Source organism: Takifugu flavidus, chromosome 3 (genome assembly GCF_003711565.1).
Source record: "Takifugu flavidus isolate HTHZ2018 chromosome 3, ASM371156v2, whole genome shotgun sequence".
NCBI classification, from domain to species: domain Eukaryota; kingdom Metazoa; phylum Chordata; class Actinopteri; order Tetraodontiformes; family Tetraodontidae; genus Takifugu; species Takifugu flavidus.
In genome coordinates, this window is record NC_079522.1 from 5347217 (window position 1) to 5373563 (window position 26347).

The 26347-nt window shown below is 43.9% G+C and overlaps 2 protein-coding genes and 1 long non-coding RNA gene across 4 annotated transcripts; 2 read left to right on the forward strand and 1 right to left on the reverse strand.

Annotated features, from left to right (window-relative positions):
• The first annotated feature begins 65 nt into the window (after positions 1-65).
• Positions 66-26333, forward strand: poln (polymerase (DNA directed) nu). The gene is made up of 27 exons (XM_057028812.1): positions 66-149; positions 3607-3797; positions 3940-4030; positions 4149-5008; positions 5796-5869; positions 6519-7175; positions 7243-7403; positions 7483-7595; positions 7673-7809; positions 7866-7934; positions 8018-8078; positions 8148-8212; positions 9768-9851; positions 10040-10132; positions 10214-10270; positions 10343-10399; positions 10510-10575; positions 14663-14720; positions 15652-15729; positions 16894-17005; positions 18134-18216; positions 21002-21133; positions 24808-24918; positions 24997-25072; positions 25173-25240; positions 25519-25580; positions 25799-26333. The coding sequence occupies exons 2-27, from the start codon at positions 3665-3667 to the stop codon at positions 25886-25888; spliced, it is 3648 nt and encodes a 1215-aa protein (XP_056884792.1). The 5' UTR covers positions 66-149; positions 3607-3664; the 3' UTR covers positions 25889-26333.
• haus3 (HAUS augmin-like complex, subunit 3) lies at positions 133-3499 on the forward strand. Of its 2 annotated transcripts, none has more exons than XM_057028805.1 (5): positions 133-1841; positions 1912-2121; positions 2206-2438; positions 2535-2769; positions 3109-3499. In XM_057028805.1, exons 1-5 carry the CDS (start codon positions 849-851, stop codon positions 3337-3339), a joined length of 1902 nt encoding a protein of 633 aa, XP_056884785.1. In that variant the 5' UTR covers positions 133-848; the 3' UTR covers positions 3340-3499. The 2 variants fall into 2 exon arrangements, with proteins under 2 accessions (XP_056884785.1, XP_056884784.1); XM_057028804.1 differs by having other exon boundaries at positions 139-1841; positions 2535-2820.
• Positions 2923-18005, reverse strand: LOC130523460 (uncharacterized). Its single transcript, XR_008949889.1, has 2 exons — positions 17484-18005; positions 2923-3780 (listed from the first exon to the last, which is right to left on the reverse strand). It is a non-coding gene; the product is annotated as an uncharacterized LOC130523460 (long non-coding RNA).
• Positions 26334-26347: the final 14 nt, after the last annotated feature.

Here is a 26347-nt window from a genome sequence, read left to right on the forward strand (position 1 = left end):
CGATTGTTTGTAAAATTGGACGTACCCTCATGACGCAGGGCGTCGCATTTCTAATACGTAATGACGCCAAGTCGTTTGTATTTTTGGCGGGACCCACACAGGAAGTCGACCAAACACGAAGGTTTCTGTGGAAAAGCTCATGTTTGGTGGTAAGTCAGCACACGGAACACACGCAAATAACACTTTTTATATTCGATGAATGGTACACTTATTAAACAGCTACTATACTTCCACACTGCCTGACTTGCTAACGTTAGTCTGTGTTGACAAACATGCGAGCTAAAACAAAACAAAAAGGAGCGGCGTCATTATAGCCGTACAAAAGGTCATGTTAATGCTAAAGTACGCTCATTTTAGAGTTTTTCCCACCCGAAAACGTCTGCTATATAAACAGCTCCATCCTGGAAAGAGTCAATATTTGCCTCCTGATAAATATTCTGCTTGGTTTCTGTTTTCCAGTTGTGGGATATCAACGAAAAATTAGCTACTTTTTAATGCTTACAAACGTTAAAGCATAATAATATATAATAACATCCCACTAATCTAACTAATATTATTTATTAGTTTAAACGGTTTAAGACGTGGAACAAATATGGCCATCATCGTCAGGGAACATTAAACTGTGCCTAATATTATTGTGGAGGACCAATGGGTTACAGTTAAAGATAGTCGTATAGCATTTCATTATTATATGGAATAGTGAGAAATAAAATCTTCGTAGGTTATGAGTATGTGTTTTCATACCAACACTCAGTCTTTGTATTGCTCATGTAATCATCCTTAATTCACGTTGTGCTCTTGTGCGACTTGGTCGCACGATAAAATTAGGTTGGTGAGTATAAACCATCATGTTAGGTGGTGCCCAATTTGTGGAGGCCCTTGACCGCCTCGGCTACCCTGGTGCTTCGTCCCTGAAGGCTTCCGAGTTCGACTGGCTGTTTGACTGCGCCCCAGAGAACCTTCACTTCTTGCGATTTGTGTGTCGGACCCTCAATCAGAGCAATGTTCTTGGAGTGGAGGAGGCGCGTGCTTTTAAAGAGCTGAAGAAGTCTGGCAAGCCGCTTCTGGATGAAGTGGCTTTGGGCGAATTGCTAAAGTCCGCCGGACCTTCAGATGGGAGCGGTGGAAATCTCCTTGGGCCCTCTTCATCACTGCCATCCTCCGTGTTTGCAACAGAGGATGATGTTGCCTTAGAAGACTTGGAGGTCGAGCTCGAGGGACTGCTCAAAGAGAGAGATCTAAAGCAGCAACGTTATAAAAGATTGCAGAATTTGGCCACCTCCCGTTCAGATGTTGACTTGCGACTTGGCTCAGAGCTGGAGGGTTCTGTTCAAAAGCTCCAAGAGACCACTGCTTCAATTGGTGCTGAAAATGCGGACACCAATTGTTTATTGCAAAAGCTAACAGACAAAGTGAAAAATCTTGCTTTGTATATGCCAACGAAACTTGAAATTGAACAAAATGGAAAAGCAGAACCCAAACACCCAGCCGCCTTGCTCTCTCGGCTACCGCTGGCTCCCTACTTGCAGCAAGAGGAGCTTAACACTAAAACACTAACTGCGTTCACTCAAAAGCATTTCTTCCACGGCATCTCGGACATTGTTGAGACGTCTCGCTCTGAGCGCTTTCAGGTCCATGACCTCAGTTCTTGCGAGGATGACGGTGATGGGAGCAAAGAGAGAAAAAGTGAAGAATGCGTGGTGGAGCGTAGAAGAACTGAGATGGCTAGACTTCAGTGGGCTCATATCGTGGCCCAGCACCAACTGATGCAGGCCGCAGCAGAGGAGAAGAGTCTCCAGGTTGCAGTGGACTGGCTGGCTGAAAAGGGTTCTCATACCAAGGTAAGGCAGGCAAATACTTACACACGCAATGCACTCACGTCTATTCATATGCTTTTACGTACTCTGCCAGAACATTTCGATGTCCTCATCACTCCATGTTCGTGAGGTTGTGTCCAAGAAAGAGCTGCAGATGATGGAAGCTGAGCTAGAGGCTCTACTCCATGGACCGGTGCCTGTTGCCCTGAAGGAATCAGCCAGGCTGCTTAATGTGCCTGTAGTGAGGGGAGATCTTGATTTACAAGTAGCCAGGCAAGACTATTACACTAACAGACAAGATCAGGTTAGTGGCTTTCCTGTCCTGATCGAAATACCAACAAACAACTTTACTCTGCAGCAGTTGTAATAGTTCGGTTTTTCCTCCCAGGTCCGAGACTATCTACTTCGCCAAAAGGCTTGCTTTGACTTTGTCCACCTGGCTCAGGAGATGGAAATGAGAAGGTGGAAGACATGTCTTCAACATTTAGAGGAAGTGAAAGCCAGGCTGGACAAAGAAAGTGAAGCGGCAACGCTCCGAATTGATTCTTTGGGACACCCTGACCTGGTTGTGAACCCCCGACACAACCCCATCATCAGCTGCAAGGATGTAGCTTTCAGCAGGTGTGTGAGCAGTGCAGACTCTTGATTTTTCAGTCTATTACAGTAAATGTTACCCCCAACAATGAAATAAAAGTTGCTCTATGTGATTTTTGAAAGACTTCTTCAGATCCTCGAACACGTCACAGACAAAAGCCGATCAGAACCATTCCGCACGTATGAATCGTTGGGCCAAACGGCCTGTAAACTCGCAGGAGACCTCCAGGCAACTCGCGACGCACTGGCTGGTGCTGCCCAGGAGCAGCGCTACACAGCGGCTCGTCTTAACACCGACTGCGAGGCGCTCCACCGAGCAATATACACAGAGCTGCAGCAGCTGAACTTGGGGCCTCAGGTAGGTCCTCTGGACACCACTGATCAGGAGCTGCTCTTTCCCTACGCACAGGTGGGTTTTTTCTATGCATTTCACAGCACATCTTGGTCACCTGACCAAAAGACATTATTTTTTGGTTTGTTATCAGGGTTTGTTTTTTTTTGTTGTCAATTGTGTCAGTTTTGGTGAGGGCAGCTGGGTGTTTAGGGGAAACAAAGCACCACGTAGCACATAATGTCTGAACTAAATAATTTTGCCTTGTTTACAATGGATTTATGGGGACTTTCTAGTAAACACATTCTAAGGGGATTAGAATTTCTGTTTTGTTTTGACTGTTGTCAATTGCTCATGTCCCCACAGGAGCTGACATCCAAGCTAGTGGAAGTGGACTCTCGGCTGCAGAGTTTGCAGCACATAATGCAAGAAATAATGGGAGAGGTGAAAGGCAAGCGCGCTCAGCTGGAGCGTAATGCCCTCCTCAGACAGGAGAGGGAACTGTACGTCTACTTTCACTTGGACCCACGGCTGCTGCAGAAAGTGGTGGAAGACCTGGAGGGCAGAAAGGGGAGGGAACATACATCACTAGCATAATGATTCCCAGAAGCAGTTTTGTTTTTAAATGCCCACTAATGTCCTTTTGGTATTCCCTTATGAGATTAAATGATTGTGTAAAAGCAGATTTTCATGTACTTGTGTGAAAATGTTTAAAACCTTTGACATAAACTCATTAAAATATTTAATGGCTATTGAATTTCTGTGAAATGCCCTCTCTATATTAAGCTGTTATGTTCTGTGTGGGTAAAAAAACAACTATTCACATTACTGGTAACTTTCTTGAGTCTATCCTTTGTCCCGCAGTTGAAAGACACAGATCCTCAGGTGCAGAGAGACGGTAGCAGGCTCTGACACGCAGGAGATGGAGCCTTTGAGTAGCGGTGTGTCCACAGGAACACTGTCCCAAGCTGCTCGCAAGATCCTGGCTGTGCTGCGTGCCCAGAGTCCACACGCAGGCAGGCGTAACCAGGTTTACACCTACAGACATCGGCAGAGTCAGTCAGGGCGGCTCTTCAGTTTTTGAAAATGCTTCTAGCGCTGCACTCCTAACAGTTTAGGCTGTCTTTTACAGCCTAAACTGTTAATTCTGTATAGTTAATCCTGTGAGAGCCTGTGATTTTTCTCTGTTGTGCATAGTTGAGGACAGAGATGCCAGCCAGAGGAAGTTCTCGGCTCATAGAAACATGGAGATGAGTCCGGAGACGAGCAGAGGCATAGAAACAGAGGGGTAAGACAGAGTAGTGGTCACACATGAAAGCAATGACTTGCATTTTATTGCACTGTATAGTTTAAGATATTCATTTGCTGGCAGAATAACACAGATGAATCTAAATGTTTTGGTTCAGATTATGGTTCGGGTCAAAGGGCTCAGCATTCCCCACCTCCTGCCAATCCTTCACGTGGTGCCATAGCTCCCCTACACCAGAACCCTCCCTTTCCTCCCAGGATCCTTCCTGGATTTCCCCCTGTGATTCCTCTCTCCGGGCATCTCAGAATGAAGCTTATCACCACTCGCACATGTGTTCCCACAGGGCACGCGCTGATCCCCCTGCTCAGTCTGACCAGGCTCTCCCTTTTAATGAGAATAAGATGGCACAAACTCTCTCACTGCACCCTGACGGTTCAGGCATTTCATCTTGCTTCAGCCTAAGTGGGGAGAGGGAAAATACCCCAAGTGTAGAGGAGGGCAGAGGGGTCTCAAAGCCCCTCAAAAATAATGAGCTTAAAGGTTTCTGTCCAGAAAATCAGAACCTTTTTGCTTCTGAGAATCAGTTGGAGCAGAAAGAGGCTTCTGGGGACATTTTTGAGTGGAAAACTGAATATAAGCTTGAGAAGAAAAAGGGGAATGTCTTCACAACTGAAATGCATGATGGTAATAATTCATCTGTCGGTGTGACCTGCCTGAGGACCTGCCAACCTGAAAATGCTCGGGTCATGCCGCACCATGACAAAAATGTACTAATGCACACAAATTTTGTCCTGGGTGACAACACACCTGTCAACATCGACTCGGCACAATTGCAAGTGATTAAAGCACGGCAGGAAATGGAAAGCCCTGAAGATAAGATGGACACGGCCCTGCATCTGATAGTGAAAGAGCATGGGGAGGATAAAAGAGAGTCATTTGTAGAAAACAATGACTCAGCAGATGGGAAAGATGAGTCGGTGATGCCACCTGAGAACACGAATGAATCTAAGCGTATAGGTCAGTATGCATTTTTGGTAACACCTGCATTTCACATGTTATTTTTATGGAGAAAAATAACTCAAACAATTATGTGCTTATAAGAATAAGGATTTATTTCACTTCTGAAAGAGCATGATGCACTTTATTTGGTGATTGATATGGGGGGAAAAAAGGGCATTTCGCAGTATTCACCACTAGAGGGCGGATAACTTGTCCTTTATCAAACGATAGCAACAAATGCCCTTCAAAGGCAGTAGCTGTCGGGTTTGGTACACCACGGGGCTCAGAGAAATGATGCATTGTCAAATAAAGTCATATTTGGACTATGATACCAACTAAATAAATTTGTAAAAGTAAAGTGAAAGTCAAATGTGTATAAACTTCATGGCATGTTTCAAATTAAGAGCGGGTCCAGGAAAAGAGGTCGAGTATAAAATTCATGTGTCAAAGTCTTACCTGTGGGCGTCAGCTTTTTATATTTTCACGTCAAATGGTGGCAGTAGTGCTGACTCAGCATTGATGAGGGCAGCCTGCTCACTTAACAGGCCTCAGGCCTCATCTGCTGAGACACTGCTGAATCAACCTGCTCGTGCACGCACATTTGCAGAAAGGCGTGCAAACTGTTTACATGTCACGCTGTGACAGGATGTCTTAGCTGGGGTCGTGAGAGTTGGCCGACCTTGTCCTGTCAGGCACTGCTGACCTCTCACTGCACATGCTTACGCATGTGTTCATTGATTAGGCATATCTGGAAAGTGATGATCAGAAAAAGAAAACAAAACTGCTCTTACATCTTCCCTTTCAGAGGACTCGAGCAGAGGAAGCGTTTGCAGGTCAAAAAGTTCAGCATTCTTGGCTCTTTGTTACCACAATGAAGAGGTGAGTGTGGGAGGAAAAAAGATTGGACACTAAACAGATATGAAAGTGGTAAATCATGAGATTTGACTTGTCTTTTTGAGGGGGGGGGAGCTTACTGCTTAGAAAGCTGAGATGCAACTCAAAAGGGGTGTCATTTTTCTTTAGATCGCTTCGGTCAGCGGCTACAGGCCAGCGCCTGTATCAGTTTTCTTTTCGTATCCACTTATAGCACAGCACCGAGGGGGGGGGAAGGAGGGAACAGCAGGGAAATGGGCCACATCTGTGCATTATGTATATTGTACTTGCTGGTCTTGTGTGACTTGTAAGTTTATTCCAAGTCTTGTAGAAACTCTCAGGTCTTGATTGTCATCATTCAACAGAAGTGTTTTTCTGTTCATGACAGCATGAGAGTCACAGCTTAAGGCAGGCTGTCAGACTCATTGTGTCTAGACCGTCGCTGCTTTTGTCTAGGTTGAACGCTAAAGGCTCGATACACACATCAGTCCTTTTTGCTGATCCCCCCGTTGATGGAGACCATGAATTCGGCTCACAGCCTTTTTTGTTCGGGTGTACATTTTCCCTGCAAAATCATTCTTAGTTAATCATTTTTGGGCATTTATTTTTGCATTTTATTCTCTGTTTGTGATTACTCTCTGTTGTATTTCTGCAGGTGCCAAAACGAAATATCAACAGGAGGCGCTCAAGTGCGCAACTGGCTTCAAAAAGCACTTTCCCTACTGGGCATATCTCCACCTCTGTACAGGATTTGTGCGCTCCTGCTGTGAATGCAAGCCTGAAAATGAAGAACACCAACCTGCCGTCTCCCACAGCTGAGACATATCATCCTCATTTAATCCCCTTTCTTTCGTTGAAGAGGAAACGTGAAGTACATGAGAATCACAAGGCACAACCACCTCCTAACGTCTGCCTGACGTGGCCTCCACCAAAATGGAAACCCCCTCATCGTGTCCTAAAAAGAGAGGTTAACAATTTGGCTGATAGCATCCATGGTATAACCACTCAATCTCTGGCCAATGTTGGTGTTGTGACGGGAGAAAATAAAGAAAAATATAACCCAAAACAACTTCAGCAGTTGCAGGCGTTACCGTTGAAACAGGCCAAAGAGGAAGCTTATGTCAGAGGGCCACACATCCAACTCAAAGCTCACTTTCTTCCTACAACCCTGATGTTTGACCCCAGAGTGAAGGATTTTGAGAAACTAAACACAGAAGGGAAAATGGAAATATTCGAGATGGCGAGAAAGGCCAGTGTGCTAGTGCTAACTTTAGTGTATCGAGATGGATCAACACAGCTAGACCCAGAACAGGTAAGTTAGGAACTTGTGAGGCCTTAACCCGGTTAAAATAAAGTAATTTAACATAATAATTACACAGAAAACCACTCCACCGGTGTGTGGCCTTCTCATGCTGATGAAGAACAGTGCTGACTCTGAAGTAGGAGAGGACTCACTCGGGCCAAACGACAATATCGTCTACCTCAAACTCCAGGCATGGACCAAGCAGCAGACGCACCAGGACAAGGAGCTGTTCATGAGGTGTGTACATGTCGAATGACTTGTTGGTGCTAATGTTTTTCTGACTTGAGTGTTAAGAACGTAGGCACGTTTCCCACAGAGACCTGCTGCTGCAAGTGCTATCAAGACCTCAACTCGTCGTGTGCTACAAAGCCAAGGATTTGCTTCGCACAGCTCTGCAGTGTTATAAACAAGAGATCAGCTGGAAACAAGGCAGAGCACTTGCACATATATATGTATAACATACATGCAGTTATTAACACAACCTGTCTAATCTCTTGTGTCATCAGTGGCTGGATGTCATATTCAGGACCCGCAGGTGTCAGGGTGGCTACTGGATCCTGCAAATCCATGCTCTAGCTATGAGGACCTTCTCCAGAAATACTGCAAAATACCTCGTACAACAGCAGTGCATGGCGTTAAGAAGGTAAGAGAGTAGATTAGAGTAAATTTTCTAACTTTCTGGACTGATTATTGTTTCAGGTGTCTCAGGCAATCTCGGGGCTCTGTTCCCTTTACTGGCTTAACGTGGAACTCAGCTCTAGACTACAGGTCGATGAAAGCAGCAACTACCTGTGCAATCAATAAATACATACACATATATATATACCTCAATTAACAGAGTGTGTGTGCAGAGTCTGGGGCTGTGGGATCTGTACACTGACATGGAGCTGAGCATGATCCCTGTTCTGGCAGGTGAGATTTAGCAGACAAGGTCAAAAGGACAAATTTGCAGGTCTTTCCTGAGCTGCTGTGTTGTTTCAGTAATGGAGAGTTATCACATCCACGTGGACAAAGAAGCTTTCCAGAGGACATCAGACATGCTGGGGGTGAGCCTTTTTTTGTGTTAGAAGTACATATCACCCAAAGACAGTGGCCCACCTGCCTGGCTGCTTTGGTTCCGCACAGATCTGCACTCCATTACATCACTCTTAGTTCAAATCACCATGCAGTCATCACCTGCTGTATAACTATCAATATCAATGAAAGCAAGCCAGTAGGAGGATGCGAGAAACAGAGGGTGGAATGTAGGAACACAAAGGGGAAAGAGATCTTTCCATTTCTTCCTGCTAGGATTAGTGTGGTGGGTGGAGATCCGCTGGGGAGCTGTCCTGTTTATATGCAGATTTTTAAAAAGAAAACAATTTCAAAGACTTTCCACTGGAGAGTGATCGCAGAGACTTGGAGACAGACGTGGCTGTTGCAACCGCGCACTAATCAGGAGTGAATAGGCCTTCTTGTGAATCACCTCTGCTGTCGGTCATAGAGACAAACACCCTCTCTTGAACCCACTTACAACTCCTGCAAGCGCCAGCAGGCGTGTTGTTTGGTCTTGCCGCGTTGCTATAAATAGGAGGGAAAGTCTGTTTTTTTTCCTTGAAGATGCTGCTGCGGGAAGGAGCGTCGCTGTCTGCACTGCTGGTCTTTTTATTGTGTCTCTAATCTCTCGTCTTTGAGTTTTTATTTTTTTATTTTTTTATGTCTGAGCTGTCAAATTCACCCATTTGAGCTAAAAACAGAGGAAGTCTCCTGTCCATTTCCACTCGTCTACGAGACACAACAATAACAGTCTGATGTCTGCATTATTAAGAGAAAGTAGGACAAACATTCAGCGTACATGCTTATATAAACAGCCCTCATGATCAAAATCAAACCCACCCTGCAAAGTCAGAAAGTGAGTGTTGTTGAAACCCATTGCTGAAGGGCAGGCATTCAAAATAAATGAAGCCTAGAGGCTGTTCTGTTCTAAGAGTGATGAAGAGAGGAAAGTGCTGTCTGTGTTTTTGGAATTTTTTTTTTGGTGCTTGTCTGATGACTCTATTCCTGCATCAGTCTCATTAATTTAACTGACATGTCGTTATTTAGCCTAGTCATCTTCTGTCTCATCTGAACTTGTTTTGACCCTATTAACCCTCGAGTTCCCTCTCCGACATTATAAAATGTCGCTATTCATTCACTCCTTCCCCCCTCCTCCTCCTCGTTTGCTCTGTTTTTGTTTTTGCCTCTCCCCTTGTTCTCCTTGCCTGTCAAACCAATTTTTCTTCTTTGTGCCCACTTCAATTGAGGCTGGTTTGCAGGTTATCGTACATTTAAATTCAGGTTGAATGGTAGAAAAGAGCTCATTCTTGCCTTATGTAAGTTTTTTCCAACTCCATATGAATAATTTAACAGTTGTGCATTATTGCTGAGGTGAAAAAGGATGTTAAGGGTTCACGCCAGCGTGACTCGCCACGCACATATCGTTAGTGCTCCAAGAATGTCTCAAATTTCACTATTATTGAGTTTACTATAATATTAAAGATTGAATTACATTTCCTGGCCATCAGGTGTTGATACAATACTGCCTTTTAAAAGGTGGTTGTGTTTTTTTGTTCTCTCTTTAAGAAAAAGCTTAAACAGTTGGAGCAGGAGGCACATCGAGCTGCTGGGGAAATCTTCCTGATCACCAGCAACTCTCAGCTCAGAGCAGTGCGTATATGTTTGTATTTGTATGTAAAGTGTCTGCCCCTTCTGATTCTACCTGTCCATGTATGTGAAAATCATGACATGATATTGGTATTAAAGCCGGACTTCTACCTTCTTGAGTTAGCATGTGTGTATGCACTACATGTGCATTTTTACACGATGGGTTTGTGAATATTAATGATGTTTTGAAGGTCCTTTTCGAGAGGCTGCGTCTTCATGAGCGGTGTGAGAACAAGAAACTCCCCAGGACTCTCAACAGACAGCAGTCCACATCAGAAGCTGTGGTACAGTATCCCCAGCAGGTTGGGATCAATGTCTCAACTCTTTAACAGTTTCCTTCCACCCCTTCGCTCCTACCCTTGTAGTTGTTGCAGCTGCAGGATCTGCACCCTCTGCCAAAGATCATCCTGGAGTACAGGCAGGTCAGAAACAAGGACTTTATTAAAGGTTAACCCCAATTTAAGAGTAACTAACCTTCAATCTGTCACCTACAGGTTCATAAGATCAAGTCGACATTTGTGGATGGGATTCTCTCATGCGTGAAGAACAAGGTGAGAACACACTTCTGCTAACATCAGCTATAAATCGAACTTGTTGATGGTTACTCATTTTGATTGATGTTTGTCTCTTCTGGCTTCTTTCTTTCTCAATAAAACACCAGGACTTTATTTCCTCTAAGTGGCACCAGACAAGCGCAGTGACAGGAAGAATCTCAGCCAAGCACCCAGTGAGTATGACCTGACTGAGACACACACACACACACACACAACACACACACACACACACACACACACACACACACACACACACACACACCACACACACAAACACGGATGTGTGTCTCCCATAAGACACATGTGGATGAGTAGAGCTGTCCATGGTGCTGAAACAGAACAGTGTTTATCTTTGAGGGGCATGCACCAACAGGGACGTGCACATAATACGTTGAAGCCTACATTAAACTATAGAATTTTAAAAAGGAGGTGACGATCGTTCTGTTTATAAAATCCAATACTTGGGAACATTAAGGATATATGATGACCATGCACTACTCCCATATTTGCCATACAAGTATTATAGACTTTTTATAACCAAGGTTAGGTCCTTTAACTTTCTTTGATGTCAATTGAAATAACTATTTTATGGTTATATAAACGTTTTGGGCCTAAAATGTGCTTACTTTCTTTTCCCTGTTTCAGACTGCAGTGTAAGTTGTAGGTTTACAGTGGTGTACTCTCAAACTAGGCTAAGCAAAAACATCCTTTGTGATCTGTAGCTGATGTTCAGATGTAAAACCAAAGTGAGAACACGCCCATGAGGTTTATCGACTTGCAAAACCGAGTTTTTCCCCCTCTCAGACTCTGCAGATAAAACTGTGGGATTCCAGCACTATAAAACAGTCTCTTCACACATCTATCGGCTGGTATTGTTCCTTTGTAATCACAGTTTCTTGGTCTGCCCATGTGGCCTGCTGTCTTAGCTTTCTTTTACTCTCTTGGTTATTAAAGAAAACTTCACTGATGCTGCAGGACAGAAAGGAGACATACTTGGAGCTTCTGTCTTAAACAAGCAGCCCTTTATATTTTTGTTTGTCATGTACCAAGCAAGGTTTTCTTTAGATGTGTGTGCTCCTGTAGAGCTGTCTGTTGAGGACCAATTTAGTTATAATCTATAGTTACCAGAATGTTTTAGGGGTGTGACCTATGTCAAAAATGGCGAGACAATTAAAATCAATCATTTCTGAAATAGTATGTTTTAGTGTTTCCTTCTGCTTTTGTGTGTGAATGCCTCACATTCTAAATACGGTAACAGAAGTTTCAGTTTCTGTGCCTGTCTGGTTCACTGTCACCCCTCTTTCTCTTTTTTCGCCTCTATCAGACTGACGATCGATAGCTCATTATGGTACAAGCCAGGTGTCAGGATCTAATGGTTCTGCCACTGAGTAGAACACACACACACACACACACACACACACACACAGACAGAGTGAAGACAGTTGACCTAGCTCACTGATTTTCAGCTGCTGTGTGCTGCATTTTGGAGCAATGACATTGCTCCTTCTGAATCATAGAGAATGGGACTGTTCTGCTGTCACAGTGTGTCTCAGATCTGTTCCATCTGAGCTAACAAAGCTAGGTTTCTCCTTGGGTCCCATTGAACAACACCATTAATTCCACTGTTGGCCTTTATCTAATTGTGATACATCCTATTACTGCCCTGGTCTAAAAGGGTAAATAATGGAGTATTAAGGGTTGAAATAAATCCTCTTTCATTTCTCAGAGTGGAGAGCTGTAGTAAAACTAGTCCAATCAAGAAAGTGTCGTAAATCCACTATTTTACATTTGGAGTACCGGTAAATCATTTATCATGTTGGTTCTCATTCATCCACGTCATATTAATCCATAAAGTCAACAGGACAGTTGAAAGCAACTGGAAATTCAATTTATGATTAACTGTGACAAGAAGACTTTATTTGCACCCATCTCTCTGTTGGATGATTGGGTTTTCGATTTCTTTTATACTGCAAAAACTTTTGATAAGAAGAAGCACCCAATTTTGAAAAATATACCCTGCAAATTGAATTAGTTTGTTTAAAAAAAGCAAATTATTGTAATTAAAATGATGGGTATTGTTCTTAGTTGGTTAATCAGTTAGAAGAGTAAAGTGAAAGTGGCAGAGGAACACTGAGCTGCTCGATCGGTTCCAAGTCCAGCAAATTTCCTTCCTAATCTCGACCATCCATACAATTCAAGCCAAACACTGACACAAGGATTTGTCAAAACACTGCATTATTGTAGTATTTATGTTGGGGTGTTATTTAGTCTTACGACAGTGATGTGGTTGAGGTGTCTGTTCCCAAAACTGCCAGCTGAGTTTCCTCTGTTTTTAGATGTGCGTGATGATTCATAAATCGGCATGTTCTTCGATCTTCCTGCGCCGTGCTGCCATTCTTTAATTACGCTGTCGCAAGAGGCGATGCTCTGAAACTCCTCAGGGGCCACATTTGCATTCACGAGGGCACAGTTAGCACAGGATAATCTCCCGGCCGTGTACTCGCAGGTTGACACCACTAACCCATGACTCAACTGCCAGTTTTCCAATCCGATCCACTTCATTTCTATAGTAGTTTTTTTTTGTTATTATGTGTGCGTTTGATTTCTTTGTAATGCCTCTTTCTTTTGTAATGCTTTTCATGTTTATCAGGAATATTTTGAACTTCATCCTGCTGTTTCTGTGGGTACTTATTCAGGTTGTGACTCACGCAGCGATCACATTTGCTCTGCTCCTGTTCCTCATGCCACAGCGAGGGTGATAATGAGTTTGACCACACGGTGTGGGTGTATTTCTATTTTTGTATATTGGTTTAAGCTGCGCGCTTCTGTATCTGCGCTGACGCTGGACGTTACAGTACGTTCCACGTAGCCTACAGTCATGCCACTCCTGGTGCTTGCAGTGACTGTGTTTGTCCTGTAGGTGATGCTGTCAATAGAATTTTATCATGGAGGTAATTAGTTGTGCAAAATGTAATGTCTGATTGGGCTGGTTGCTATTTGAATGTGTGTGTGTGTGTGTGTGTGGTGTGTGTGTGTGTGTGTGTGTGTGTGTGTGTGTGTGTGTTGTGTGTGTGTGTGTGTGTGTGTGTGTGTGTGTGTGTGTGTGTGTGTGTGTGTGTGTGTGTGTCTTTATAAGAGAATGTATTTAGCCTGTGGGCACGTGGAGATTTATGTCTATTGACTAGATTGCTGAGAGCTGTATGTGTGTGTTTAAAGTGTGTAGGTAGCAACGTGCAGATCAAGCTGACCCAGACAGTTTTATTTTTTTACTGTTTCTCATTCATCCTCTCTCCCTACCTCGATTTGCTGTGAAGCACATTCTGCAACTCTTTGATTGCTCCTTTGATTTTGCTCTTCCATTTTTCATTTCAGTCTCTTGGTCTCTGTTCCTTCGTTTCCCGGCGTTTTGATTTTCACAGAGGACACTGCTCAAGAGATTCACTATGCCCTTTGTTCTGTTTGCGTGTCTGTCCTGATTAAGCTGCCAAGCCGCGTGGCCCAACATGTAGAATAACTCGCCGCGTCGAAGGGCCGCTGTCACCCGACACCAGACGCAGTAATTACACACCCCAAATTCACACCGTGCTGCGCACACAACACAACGCCCATGTTCTGTTGTAACTTAACCCGTATGTAGTTGGGAAGCGCTGATGTTTTCCTGCACTGAGCACACTCTGACACTGCAGTCCTCTGTCCCCTGCGCGCGCACACACACACACACACTCCTCCTTCCTGTGTGAATAATGAATGAGTGGTGAAAGCAGAGAGTTGTCTTCTCTCTGTGAGAACACACAAGCATGCACATATAGATGCACATATAGATTCTGACCATGGGGAAACACTCTTCTAATCTGCTTTTCTTTGCTTGCACTCAATCGGACACATTTGAGCTCGGTAATAATAATTATAAACCATTCCCCACTCTTCTTTGTTTCAGCGGATGGGTGCTCAATAGGTTCCAACGGTCTTTTTTTCCTCCCTCCATCAAAGAGAATGATCTATCACTTCCCTTTTTAAGTCCTTTAGGCATGAGAGTCCTGCAAGTGGAGGCTTTAGCATTTGCATGTATATCTGCAGGAACTCTGTGGGTCGATGTGGGATGGGCCTGCAGCTCAGCTGTCTGTTTTTTTTAAGCAGTGCATTAAAAAACATGAGGTTGATGAGAACTAAGATAACAATTACTATTTAGTTGGCGTGGGTCAGTAAAAATAATACAATAAACTCAAGCTGATTTATCGAATATTTGTTTTCTTTCTCTAGAACTTCCAAGCTCTGCCCAGGCAGCCACTGCAGATCACCCAGAAGGGGTCTATCCAAGGTGAGGCACAGACAGAACTGACCTAGTTGCATATGTTGGCTAGGAAATTAGCATGAGAGATGTAGCCAGGTGTGACTTAACAAAAATAAAGCAAAATGGTTCCCATAATTTCATACCATTTTACACCGAGCAGTTTCTATTTCCAAAATATGATGAAATGGTGAACAAACGGAGGGAACAGATGCAGATCGGCCATTTCCATTTAGAACAGACCGAGCATCGAGGTCTAATTGCGAAAAGCGTCACCGGGACCCCGGACAGCAGAGGGAAAATATTATTTGCGTAGATGCAGCGACCGCAGTCTTTCGTTGCCTCTGGAGGGAGCTTTAATGAGCTCGTCTTGGACTTGGTTGTCATTTTAGAAAATCTGCCACGCAGATACTTTGGGGGAAACCACGCAGCTTTTCATTTTGTGACACAGATGCTTGAATGCCTCGCAGTAATTATAAAGCAATACAGTTGCAATCCATTTGCAAGTTCTTTGCTATTCTATTTTTTTCACAGCACACTTTGAGTTTTTTCTGATAAATCTGATCAAGGCTTCATAAGAGTAAAATTATTAATTTATTTCTGCTACATTTTTCATATCATTCCTTACTTCCTTGTCATTGGTTCCACGTGATGGCTTCCTGTACTGTGGTAGATAAGGCCTTCAGCTGGTGCCTGTGCCAGTCTCTTAGTATTATATAAAGTAGAAAGAAACTGAGTATCAGTATATTGTTTACAGTATATTTGGAAAAGCCATTATTTTATTGCATAATGTGGTCAGATCATGGAAACTATATTGTTTTTTCTGCTTTCCCATGAACACAAACGAGTCATTCAGGTTGTGATTATATTGTTACGGGAATTTGATCGAATTCCTTTCACAATGAAGGAAGCCCGTGTATAAGTATGAAGAAGAGACACTGAGTAAGGTTTGTCCCCACAGAAAAGGAAGAGGAGGTGGTTAAAATTCATCCCCGGGCGATGTTCATACCTCAGGAAGGGTGGACATTTGTGGCTGCAGGTAAGTTATGCAAAATTAAATGTAATTAATTGGTTTTATACCCACTAATTCAACAAGTCTGGAGTTCCTGTTGAATTTGTATGCATCCAATCAGACCTTATTTTCTCAGAAGTGTTCGGGGTTATCATTTTATGACCTCCTGCGGTGATATAACATCATACACTCACTTTGAGACTCAATGCTGGGACACTGTCACCCTGGGTAAACTGGTGCGGTGAATGCTGGGAGACTAGTGACCCTGACAGTGTGTCACACTCTTACATAAACAGGCAGATAAAACCAGGGTTACTTGGAGGACAGCAGCAGGATTAGGATGAGGACTCTACATACACACATCACAATGTTGCCCAAGCCGCACTGTCATGCCAACTGCCCTCCTGGGCAGGTCTCGTTTATTCACTCTCCTAATGTCCCGAATTGCACTTTTCAGTCTGGTACAACTGTCTGGATGTCACAGCCACACTGCAGCGCCCCCCCCCCAAAAAGGTTCAACTGGGAGGCGTTTCAAACGAATCATGTGACTGAATGTGACTTCTGTCCCGTTTGTTGTGTCTGTGGTTGTCAACTCCGATACATCACAGATATTTTCAGGAACAGGCTGTCGAGACTGAAGCATGGAAAAGTTTTTTTTGTTTTTTCCATCCAGAGATGCACGTGAGAACACAGCTAAATAACATTTTAAAATACAGGCGGGTGTTTTTTGATTCCCCCCACATCACTGGGAGAATCTCTGCTTGAATCAAGACTCGCTTACAGACACGCACAACTGCAGAATACATCTCTCCTGTAGTTCAATCGCATATTTTCTTATATGTTGATGCTAACGATCCTCTTTTTTCTATCAAATGGGCTCTGTAGGGTTATTTTCAATGATCTTCCTCTCACGTACACACACACACACACAATGTCCTCGTCAGCAGTATTCCTGAAGCTGCTGGCCACGCTGAGAGGAAATGTGATCCAACTCATGCAAAATGAATGAAAGGGTATCTTTAGAAACTCTCCTCACCTCATCACACCCAAGACAGACATTTCTCCTTCTTTCACCACCCTTCCAGCTCTTTCCTTCCTCTCTCTGTGCTCTTTGTGTGCTTCCTTCAATATTGTCATCATGTCATCGTTCACGTATCATCAACACCCAAAACCCATCTGTCTGGTTGTCAGACTTCTGCCAGGTGGAGCTCCGCCTGCTGGCTCACTTCTCCTCTGACCCGGAGCTGCTTCGGATTTTCAGCCACCCGCAGTCGGACGTCTTCACCATGTTGGCCTCTCAGTGGTCGGTCACACACATACGTACAGTACACAACAACACACACACGCACTGTGATCTTCTTTCAAAGGTAAATGTTGATTCACCACAGGAGAATCTCTCCCTCTCTCCTCCCACCTCATACTGTTAGCTCCTTCAGTCCAAGCACTAATGTTGTTGCCATGGCTACTACACCGACTGCCATTCCTGCTCTTACTTTTTCCACGGGAACCCGGGGTCTGTTGCGATGTTAATATTTTTAGCATCCCTTGACATCCGCTTAAAATACAGATTGGGGTTGCTAAAATAAGGCCTCTTTAGCCTTCTAAAGGATGACTGTACATTTTTCTCCAGTGCTATATTATGGGGGATAATTCATGGCGTTAGTTTTAAAATGTGGTTTTCAAGGACATTTAATGCCTATACAGCAGGGGGCAGTGAACCATTGCACACATATGCATGGATGTGTGTGAGTGTGTTTAGCGAAGCATTTAAGCGTAATTACCTTTAAAATGTAGAGTTCTCCTCTGGAGGCTCCACACTGGAAGACATCTGGCGTCATGAAACAAAGGAGTAGAAAAGTGTGTGTGTGTGTGTGTTTGGCTGTTGAAGCCCTGATCGGCAGTGGCAGCCCGCTGTCACCCCCTTCAAAAATGCCACTTTGAAGTGTTGTCATCACACCCTGTCAGATCTCCCAGTGCTCCACCTGTCTTCACATCACATTATGTAACTCTCTCTGTCCGTCCCTGCCTCGGTCTCCCACATGTTTGATCTGTTTAGCCTCTATTCGTCTTACCCTTTTTAAAATATTAAGTCTTTGGTCTTTTTGATTTTCTCACTTCACTCCCTCCTGCCAACAAGCGGTCATATTAGTTAATTAAGACTTATTATACATGCAGACAGCACATCGTGACGGCTTTCTTTGTTATTTTTTTAATGTATCATCAGATATTGTTTTGTATCAAAGAAATAAATTTACTGAGCTGTTTCATCTGACATGGCAGGATATTTTTTTTTGTCATGATGGTTTCAGTCCCTTAGATTGAGGTATCCATCAAGTGATGTAAATATTTGATATTTTACACTGATTAAAGCATTTTAATTTGTTGAACAAAGAATGTAAAATGTGTTTATCTTTTGTTTTGTTTTTTTTAGGAAAGGGCTGAGTCATACTGAGGTGACGTCTGAGGACAGAGAACATGCAAAACGTATTGTTTATTCAGTTGTGTATGGAGCAGGTTAGTAAGTGCACACACACCCTCGCATGTACAGTATGTGGGGACTTTCATAGACAGAATACATAACCCAGCCTCCAAACCCTAACCATCCCACCTAATCCTAATTTAATGCCAATGCCAATTTCAATTTTAAAACCTTGTCTTAATCCTCAAACAGCCCTTGGAGGTTGGGCGACTGGCCAAAATGGCACCACTTTAAAGAAATGTCCTCACTTTGCTGGTAAAAGTAGAATTTTGGTAGAAAAACAAGGGGACATGCAGACACAATGTGTGTAGTGGTGATTAAACATTAAAGTAATGCAAAATCCGTCATAAGGTGGTAAATTACAGGAAGAAAGCAGAGGAATATGTGAGGTATTGGTCAGGTTTGCCAGAAGCTGAGACGGGTCAGGTGGAGGCACAGGAGAGGATTCAAACAGAGATAGATGAAAAGAATAATAGACCCTTGAAACCCACAAAAAGCCTCCATCTCCACCCTGTCATCTGTGAACCATTAATGGGACCCTCATGTTCAGTTTTTAAGAGGACATGCCCACATCAGCAAACGTGACAAGAGCAACAGTTCAAAAATATTAAACAGGAGAAATGAATAAGTCTTAGGAGTCAGTATGGATGTGAAAACTCCTGATAAATACAAGCGAATAAAAAAGAATGAGTGTGTTTTGCTTTCTCCTCTTTGAATGGACATTTTATGGCCACTCTTAATCAGCTTTTATTGCCTCTGGCCTACTTTCATCTTTATGGTCTTTTTTTCCTCTCCATATGTAAACATGTCATGATCCATCATCAGAAGTACGTGTATTTATTTCACTCAAATGTTCAAATTAAATTATTATTAACTAGGATTTAAATGTGTCAGAAGAGATTATACATTTACATATTCCGAATTAAATAGTGATTCTTAGTCCAATTTTGTATTTATTTCACATCAAAATGATAAACTCTGTTTAATCAAAGCCAAGCTAATTAAAGTTCAGCCATAGAGGCCATCATGACAAAATCCAGAAAATGTATGGGATTAGTTTAGAAAATTGATTCAATTGTAAAGCACATGGTTCGCATCAGAATCTGAATCTGAAGAGAACTGGGCCACTGTACACCAGAGAAAACAAACACCACAGATGAATAAGTCGATTCAATGAAACTCCAACAGGTAAAAAGCCACGTGCCAGTGGAAGTTATTCTGACACGGTAAACCACAGAGGAAACGGTCAAGACTGAGCATGTAGAGAAAATATGGAAACGCTGTGCTGCGTATGTAAAGTGATATTCATTGTATAGCAGGGGAACTGCAGAAAATGTAGGTTAAAGGCAGGAAAAACCAGGGGAGCTGGCAGAGAAGAGAGTAATGTAGGGGAAAGGGGAAGAGTGTGGAGTGGGCGGGGTTCAGTGATGGCCGCTGACAGACAGCTCTTCGTAGTCCTGTTGCCAGGGATACCAGATACTAAAAGGAAGCGCTCTTTGAAAGACAATAATCAGGCCAGGGAGGAGGGGCAGAGTGAGCTATGGCCTCATGCAAATGGGACAGCATTAGGAAGGCGCAGCGATGATGATGCTGCTGCAGGGCGTGAAAAGTAAAGGGATGGCCACAGTGAGGAAGAGATGGAAAGATAGACTGGGAAACAAAGGAGTTGTTGACGGGAGCTGTGAGCAGAGAAGCACCGAAGCCATAAGCATAGTCAAATGTGGCTGAGCTCACGCTCCAGGAATGTGGGGTTGCATGCACACAGGAACACTCTTGTATACCGTAACCATCCAGAGGCTGCCCTCTGGCATCGCTCTGTGACTTAAGACATGTGGATTTGATTTCTGGCTCTTTTCTCTCTGCTATGGTTTCCTTCAGGTCCTCCAGTTCCCTCCCACAGCAGCGCGCATAGTTAGATTGATTGGAGACTCCTGGTTGGGTTGGGGGTGTGTGTGTGTGTGAATGGTGTGTGTCCTGTGATGGACTGTGACATGTCCAGAGTGTATTCTCTCACTCTATGTCTCTCTGTCTCTGTCTCCCTCTCTCTCTCTCATGACTGATGGGTGTGGCTCAAGCAGCCCTTGCGACACCAGTTAGAATTAGGCATTGGTTTATTATTTATGGGTTGATCCAAATATTGCATAAAATAATTTGAAATCATTTTCAGTAATAAGAAAAGAAAAGAAAATCGAACGCACTGCTGTTTAATTTCTGTGGACGGTTTCCTGCCTACCAGCTTGACCCTGTTTGGCAAAATAAAAACAGCAACATTTAATAGTGCACCAGCACATCCAACCCTCTGCTCCCTTCTATTGGCTTGTTCTGAATACTGTACTCTTTTTGTCTTTCTCTCCAGGCTGAGGACCTTTAGCCTGCCCTTGCAGTGCGCACGCACGCGCGCCACACCATCACACACGCAGACATGACCCCCTTGGAGTCTCGCCTCCAATCTTGTCCTATTCTTGTCCTGCCTTCCATCCCTTTTCCAGGCTCTTTCCAGTTCTTTCACCCTTTTCTCCCGTCTGTCTTCTGTTCACCCTCCTCCTTCATTGAATTCTTTTACTTTAAACTCTTCTATTATTTAAGTGGTTTAGTCTCGAATCCATCCGCTATTCATTTCTGGCTCACAGTTACAGAAATTCCTTCTCTTGACAGAGAAATAGCTATTCAGTTATTCAATTGTTCATTTTTCAATGTTTGGGTGGAAAATAGGAACATTATTCACTGTCCTATCTTACAAATGTAGACTAATTTTATTATATCAGCATGGCAACAGTGTCGACAGCCTAATGTGGCTGAGCGTTGTGCTTTGTGCCTCAGGTCGGGAGCGTCTGTCGGGGATCCTCGGGGTGAGTGCTGAACAGGCCAGTCAGTTCCAGGACAGCTTCCTCCAGGCTTACAAAGACGTCCAGGCTTTTGTCCAGAAGACCATTCAGCAGTGCCGTCAACAAGGTCTGTGTGGATGTTACTATTATTCGCGTTATCTACAGTCGTAAATCGGAAATTCAAACGTTGTATCTAAACGTGATTTTTGAGTTTTCTGTAAAATCTGTTTTCCCTTCACGCATGGTAAAACAAACCCCAACTTTGTTTTTGGCATGCGAAAGCGCATGCAGCAAAACCCTCTGTGGATTTGCACGTGTGCATTTGGCCGAGGAAGACGCGCTTCCATTGGCAGGAATAAGACAAACTGCCGTCGGTCAATACTTGATGGGGGGTGGCGAGGTAGATGGATGTGGGTTGCGAGGGTGGGTGGGTGGGTGAGGGGCTGACAGTTCAGATGGGACACTCTATTTATATGCAGACCGAAGCGCCAACACAGCACACCTGAGACTTCAGCACAAAATGGTGTAGTCTGCACTTTAACCCTGACTGCAGAGATGAGGTCAGTCTGCAGCAAAGCACATCCTGCACAGCGACCTCTCATCTTGGACTTCCCAGTTTCCCTCTTTAGCCTTACCTCTACAAGACAGAACACCAACTTATCATATCAACTCATGAGATCTCAATTTAATCGCTATTATTCTGCAACAGGGAGGTTATTATATAGTTGGTAGCTCCCCTGTGCAAACAGTTTTTTGTTTTTGTTTGGAAAGTGCTGAGACGCAACCTTGTTTTGTAGTAGACGCCAAGATGTAGGTCACAGCACGAGGTTTTCCATGTAGGCAGGGCTCTCGCGAACAGACAGGTGCTCCATCAGTGGACCGTTGTTATCAAAGCAACATATTGGACTGTGAAATGCTGCTGCCTCATCACCCAGAAGGCCTGCACTGATTTTGGGGCAGAGCAAACGCTGTGCCAAACGGTTGGCATTCAGCTCATCACCATGGTGATTCTTCCACTGGAGAGTGTGTTTGGGATTTAGCCGCCTTGCTCATCCCACACTTGATAGTTAGTCTTCTGCACATGTTCCTGTCTGTCTCTCTGTCCTCTTTCCTTTTGTTAAATCTGCATAACCTCATTCCCCTCAAAAATGAAGGTGAGCAATAAAGCATGGCTTGCTCTTTAAATGCTGCTTAAATGTTTGAGCCATTGATCTGGGCGGCCCTACTTTTTGTCTGTCAGGCACATCCACTAAATGTTCTCTGGATGAACACGTAAAGGCTGCCGGAAAGATGTAAAAAAAACAAAACTGCAGAGACTGACACAGGCATCACAAGGGAGGCCTTAATCTGCATAGACGTGTAATTACCCTTCCTTGCTAACTCACGGGCATAAATACTTCCAAACTCCGATGTGCTGTCAGACTGTTCGCGCACACACGCCAGGACGTCTGTTAATCTGCAGTCTCTCCCAGACAGCGGAGTTGGCACAGGGTTGTAATTAATGAAAAGGGATTTGTGTTAGCTGTTGCTCCAGAGCTACACGCCCTGTCATGGATAATTATTCCACCGACAGCAATGCTCGGTAAAAAGGATAGTTGTCTAAAAACTACTGTATGTACAGCTACAGCAGGAGAAAATCTGCTTTTCTCTGACACATTAGCATTGTTTTAAACTTTAAAATTTAAAGTAATGTGGTGTCATTTACTTTTTACTATGTCTCAATCATGTATGCTAATATCTAGACCTAGCATCTAAAAATGTTTTCCAATACCTATGGGGGTTTTTATTCTCCACTCAAAACAATAAATCACCTTCCTACCCTTTCAAGCAGATTTATGAGATTGCCAAACCAGTCTCCTCATCCTTTTTAAATTTGATAAAGGGCGAGGGCTGTGTCTCTTGGGTCGTCTTAATCAGGGAAGATGGTTGCAGGCCATTATACCTACTATTGTCCGCCTGAGATCTTGGCAATGTCGGCAGTACATGAGGCCCATCCTCCAGAGCTGCCATTTTGTCTGTTGCCTTCAAAATTGTCTCTAGGCGTCTTAATCGGTATACACACATCATGATAATCGGGCTGTTTTTCTCCCAATATTCTCCCTTCCCGACCAAGGATGGCAAACCCTAACCTGATTAACTTATATCTTATATGATTATCCTGTGGTCCAGGGTGTGTTTAGCATGAATTTGTCCTGATAATCGCCCCCTAAAACATGCGTGGGGGAAGCAGCGAACATAGTCGCACTGCCTCCTGGATTTTCTCCACAGGCTTTTATTTTATTTTAAAAACAGTCCCAAGACAACCATCATTCACTTGTCTTTGTCCTCTTCCATGTTGCGTGTTGTGTTTTCGGGTTGTTTCTGGCTTGGAAGACGAGATTCTACGTAGATGGGGGGGCAGGACAGAATCTTTATGCGTGCGGTGCGTTGAGATTATTGGAGCACGCCACACAGCAAACACATAAAAAATCTCTTAAGGTTAGGAAAACCCTGTGTGTGCCCCGCTGGACAGAAACCCAAAACTGACCCCCAAATAAGCAAGAGCAACTAGGAAAAAAACATCTAACAGGAAGAATACCTTGAGCAGGACTCGGCCCATGTGGGTGACCCTCCTGCTGATGGGCAGTAGGTCACAGTGGAATGATGCATGTGGGTGGATAGAGGGAGGGAGGGAGACGAGCACAAAAACAATTAAATGAAGAAGAGGCATTTGTGAGAGTTTTGGGTTCTGGAGATTCTTCTTTTTGCTGATGACACATTCCTACTGACCTCATCCTGTGATGTCCCACTTTGGTCATGGTTTAGAAGAAGAAAAAGGTAAAGCCTTTACATTTGTCAAGCATTCTCTGTGACAAACCGACAGAAATGATTATTCACGATGCATCCCAGGCTTCTCTCATGGGACATGTTATAGGCCTGTTCTATAGCAGATGACTCGAAAAGAGAAAAACCATCTGCTCTGACTTAAACCCATTTTAGGATCCACCTAGGAACGGCCTGGACTTCGCTCTTAAAGCCATTTCAAGCTCAGGACCTGGATAAAATATGAAGTTGAAACAATACAGCCTGCAAAGGTATTAGAAAAACCACAAAACAGAACAGAACAACCATGAACCAATTCTTTGCCCTCAAAGTGCCGGTTTCATGGTTGGAAAAGCTCTTCTCATCCCAGTGTGTCATACCTGCCCATACTTGGAAATCTGTGTGACACATCAGAGTGCACATGCCCCTCATTGTCCTGCCTTATAAAAAGAGTCACATTCCTGGTTACAGGTCAATTGAGAAAGAATTAGGGTGGTTCTTTCTGTTACACACTAATTTTCTGGGGGTTTTAGGCTTGTGTGTGTATAAGTGTGTGCACTCCGGGAAGAGGGTCATTCAGGTTTTATGTCCTGCTTGGCTCTCTTCATAGTGGGGATACCAGAGGGATTTAGCAGTTAAACCTGCTCCATTGTCCGGCTGGTGGAATGTACTGGTCCACTGTGTGGGTGTTGCGTGCACGCATTAAAAGAAATGTGTGTTTGTATACAATGTGCCTGTTACATCACTTGCATCCGCGCATCACAGTACTTGCTCATATTGCACTTTGTGTTTGCATTATTGTCATTGTTAATCCGCTTTCAAATCTGTAATGATATCGATTATCTGGAACCGCTGTCGTCGTTGCTGCTTCATTTAGGCGACTCACGAGCTGAGCTTAGCTTCATGCTAACGGTGCGGTACAAGAATAGCTGCAGCTGCGATTTTATCCACTTATCCTCAACCTCTTGGAAACGTAACTGTCTGGACTGATCCGGTCAGGTTACGTGCTCTCTTTAATGGGCCGTCGACGGACTCTCCCCAACATCAACGTGTCTGACTGGGCCGTCCGCATGCAGGCTGAGAGGCAGGCGGTCAACTTTGTGGTTCAAGGTCAGGAGGCGTAAACCTTAGCGTTAAATTCCCCTCCATCTCCTGCGATTGAATCCGCATGTCCTCACGTCTGTTTAGGTTCTGCTGCGGATCTCTGTAAGACAGCCATGATCAGAATCTTCAACCTGGTCTCCTCCAGCTCCCGCTCTGCCAGGTACAACCACTAACGAAGCCTTGTCACACAAAAGCCCATTAGAAGCCTGCATGTCAATGCGGTGCGTTATTGAGTGACATTGAATTGTTTGTGACCGAAGGCTCGTTGCGCAGCTCCATGATGAGCTTCTGTACGAAGTGGAGGACGGCGAGGTGCAAGTGTTTGCAGGTGAACTCACTGTAAAACTTTACTCAATGTCATAGTGTTCAATCATGATCACTGACAGTGAATTTCAGGGCTGTCCCTCACCAAACAGAGGCCCTAATCAGGATTTTCAGGTCCCGATTGGCCAGATGGTGACGGCGACGACGTGTGTTTTGCACATATCGCTCAAAATGGGGCCCCTCTGCAGATGTTGAGGGGCCCTACAGTGCGTGTTCTGTGTTTAGGGAGGGGCGGCCCTGCGGAATTTACATGCACTTACTATATTTACTTCTGGTGTGCAGCTCTGGTGAAGAGCACCATGGAGTCCCTTCAACACATCGACCACTTTGGAGTCCATCTGAAAGTGCGTAGCATCAATCCTGCAGTCGCGCGGGAACTCATTCAGTTCTCTTTCTACTACCTACCTGTATATTCTATATATGGTGAACAGGACGGAATCGTTCCTTTCCATTTCAGTTAGATGCTAACCAAGAGCCAAGCTGCTCTTATTACATTCTTGCAACCACGTTGCATTGTCTCAAATTCACTGACATCATTTCTGTTCCCTTTTGTGTTTCCCAGGTCCCCCTGAAGGTGGCGGTCTCTATTGGCAAGTCTTGGGGATCCATGTCCGAGCTGAATATCCCTGCAACGTCTCCATCTGCCATTTAAGTCCTCCTTTTTTTTATATTCGCTATCACTCTCCCTCTAATTAAGACTCCTCTGCACAGGATACGTTGTCTTTCCTCAGCTCTTCCCTTGTATGTTCTCTTCTCAGTTTCTTGGTTTTTCATAACATCTCTCTCTCTCGACTCACTCTGCATTCACATCGCTATGGAAACAGACGGATTCAGCTTCCTCCTGCTCTGTTCTTTAATGAAAAAGATTCCTTGTTCTTCCCCTCTCCTCACCCTCTGTTCAGTACAGTTTTCTCTGCCTTGTTGCCAAGCTGGTGCCTCATATTTCAAAGCGCTTCATAGTTCCTATTTCATACATGTTGTTAAAATGTTTTTTTAAATGTAGCTGTTGAGCTGAAGGAAATATGATGTGATTGGTAGGAAATATTAATTGATTTCATGTGTTGCTAAGGGTCAATAAATCTTTAATAGCGTTTAAAGTGATGAGAACAGT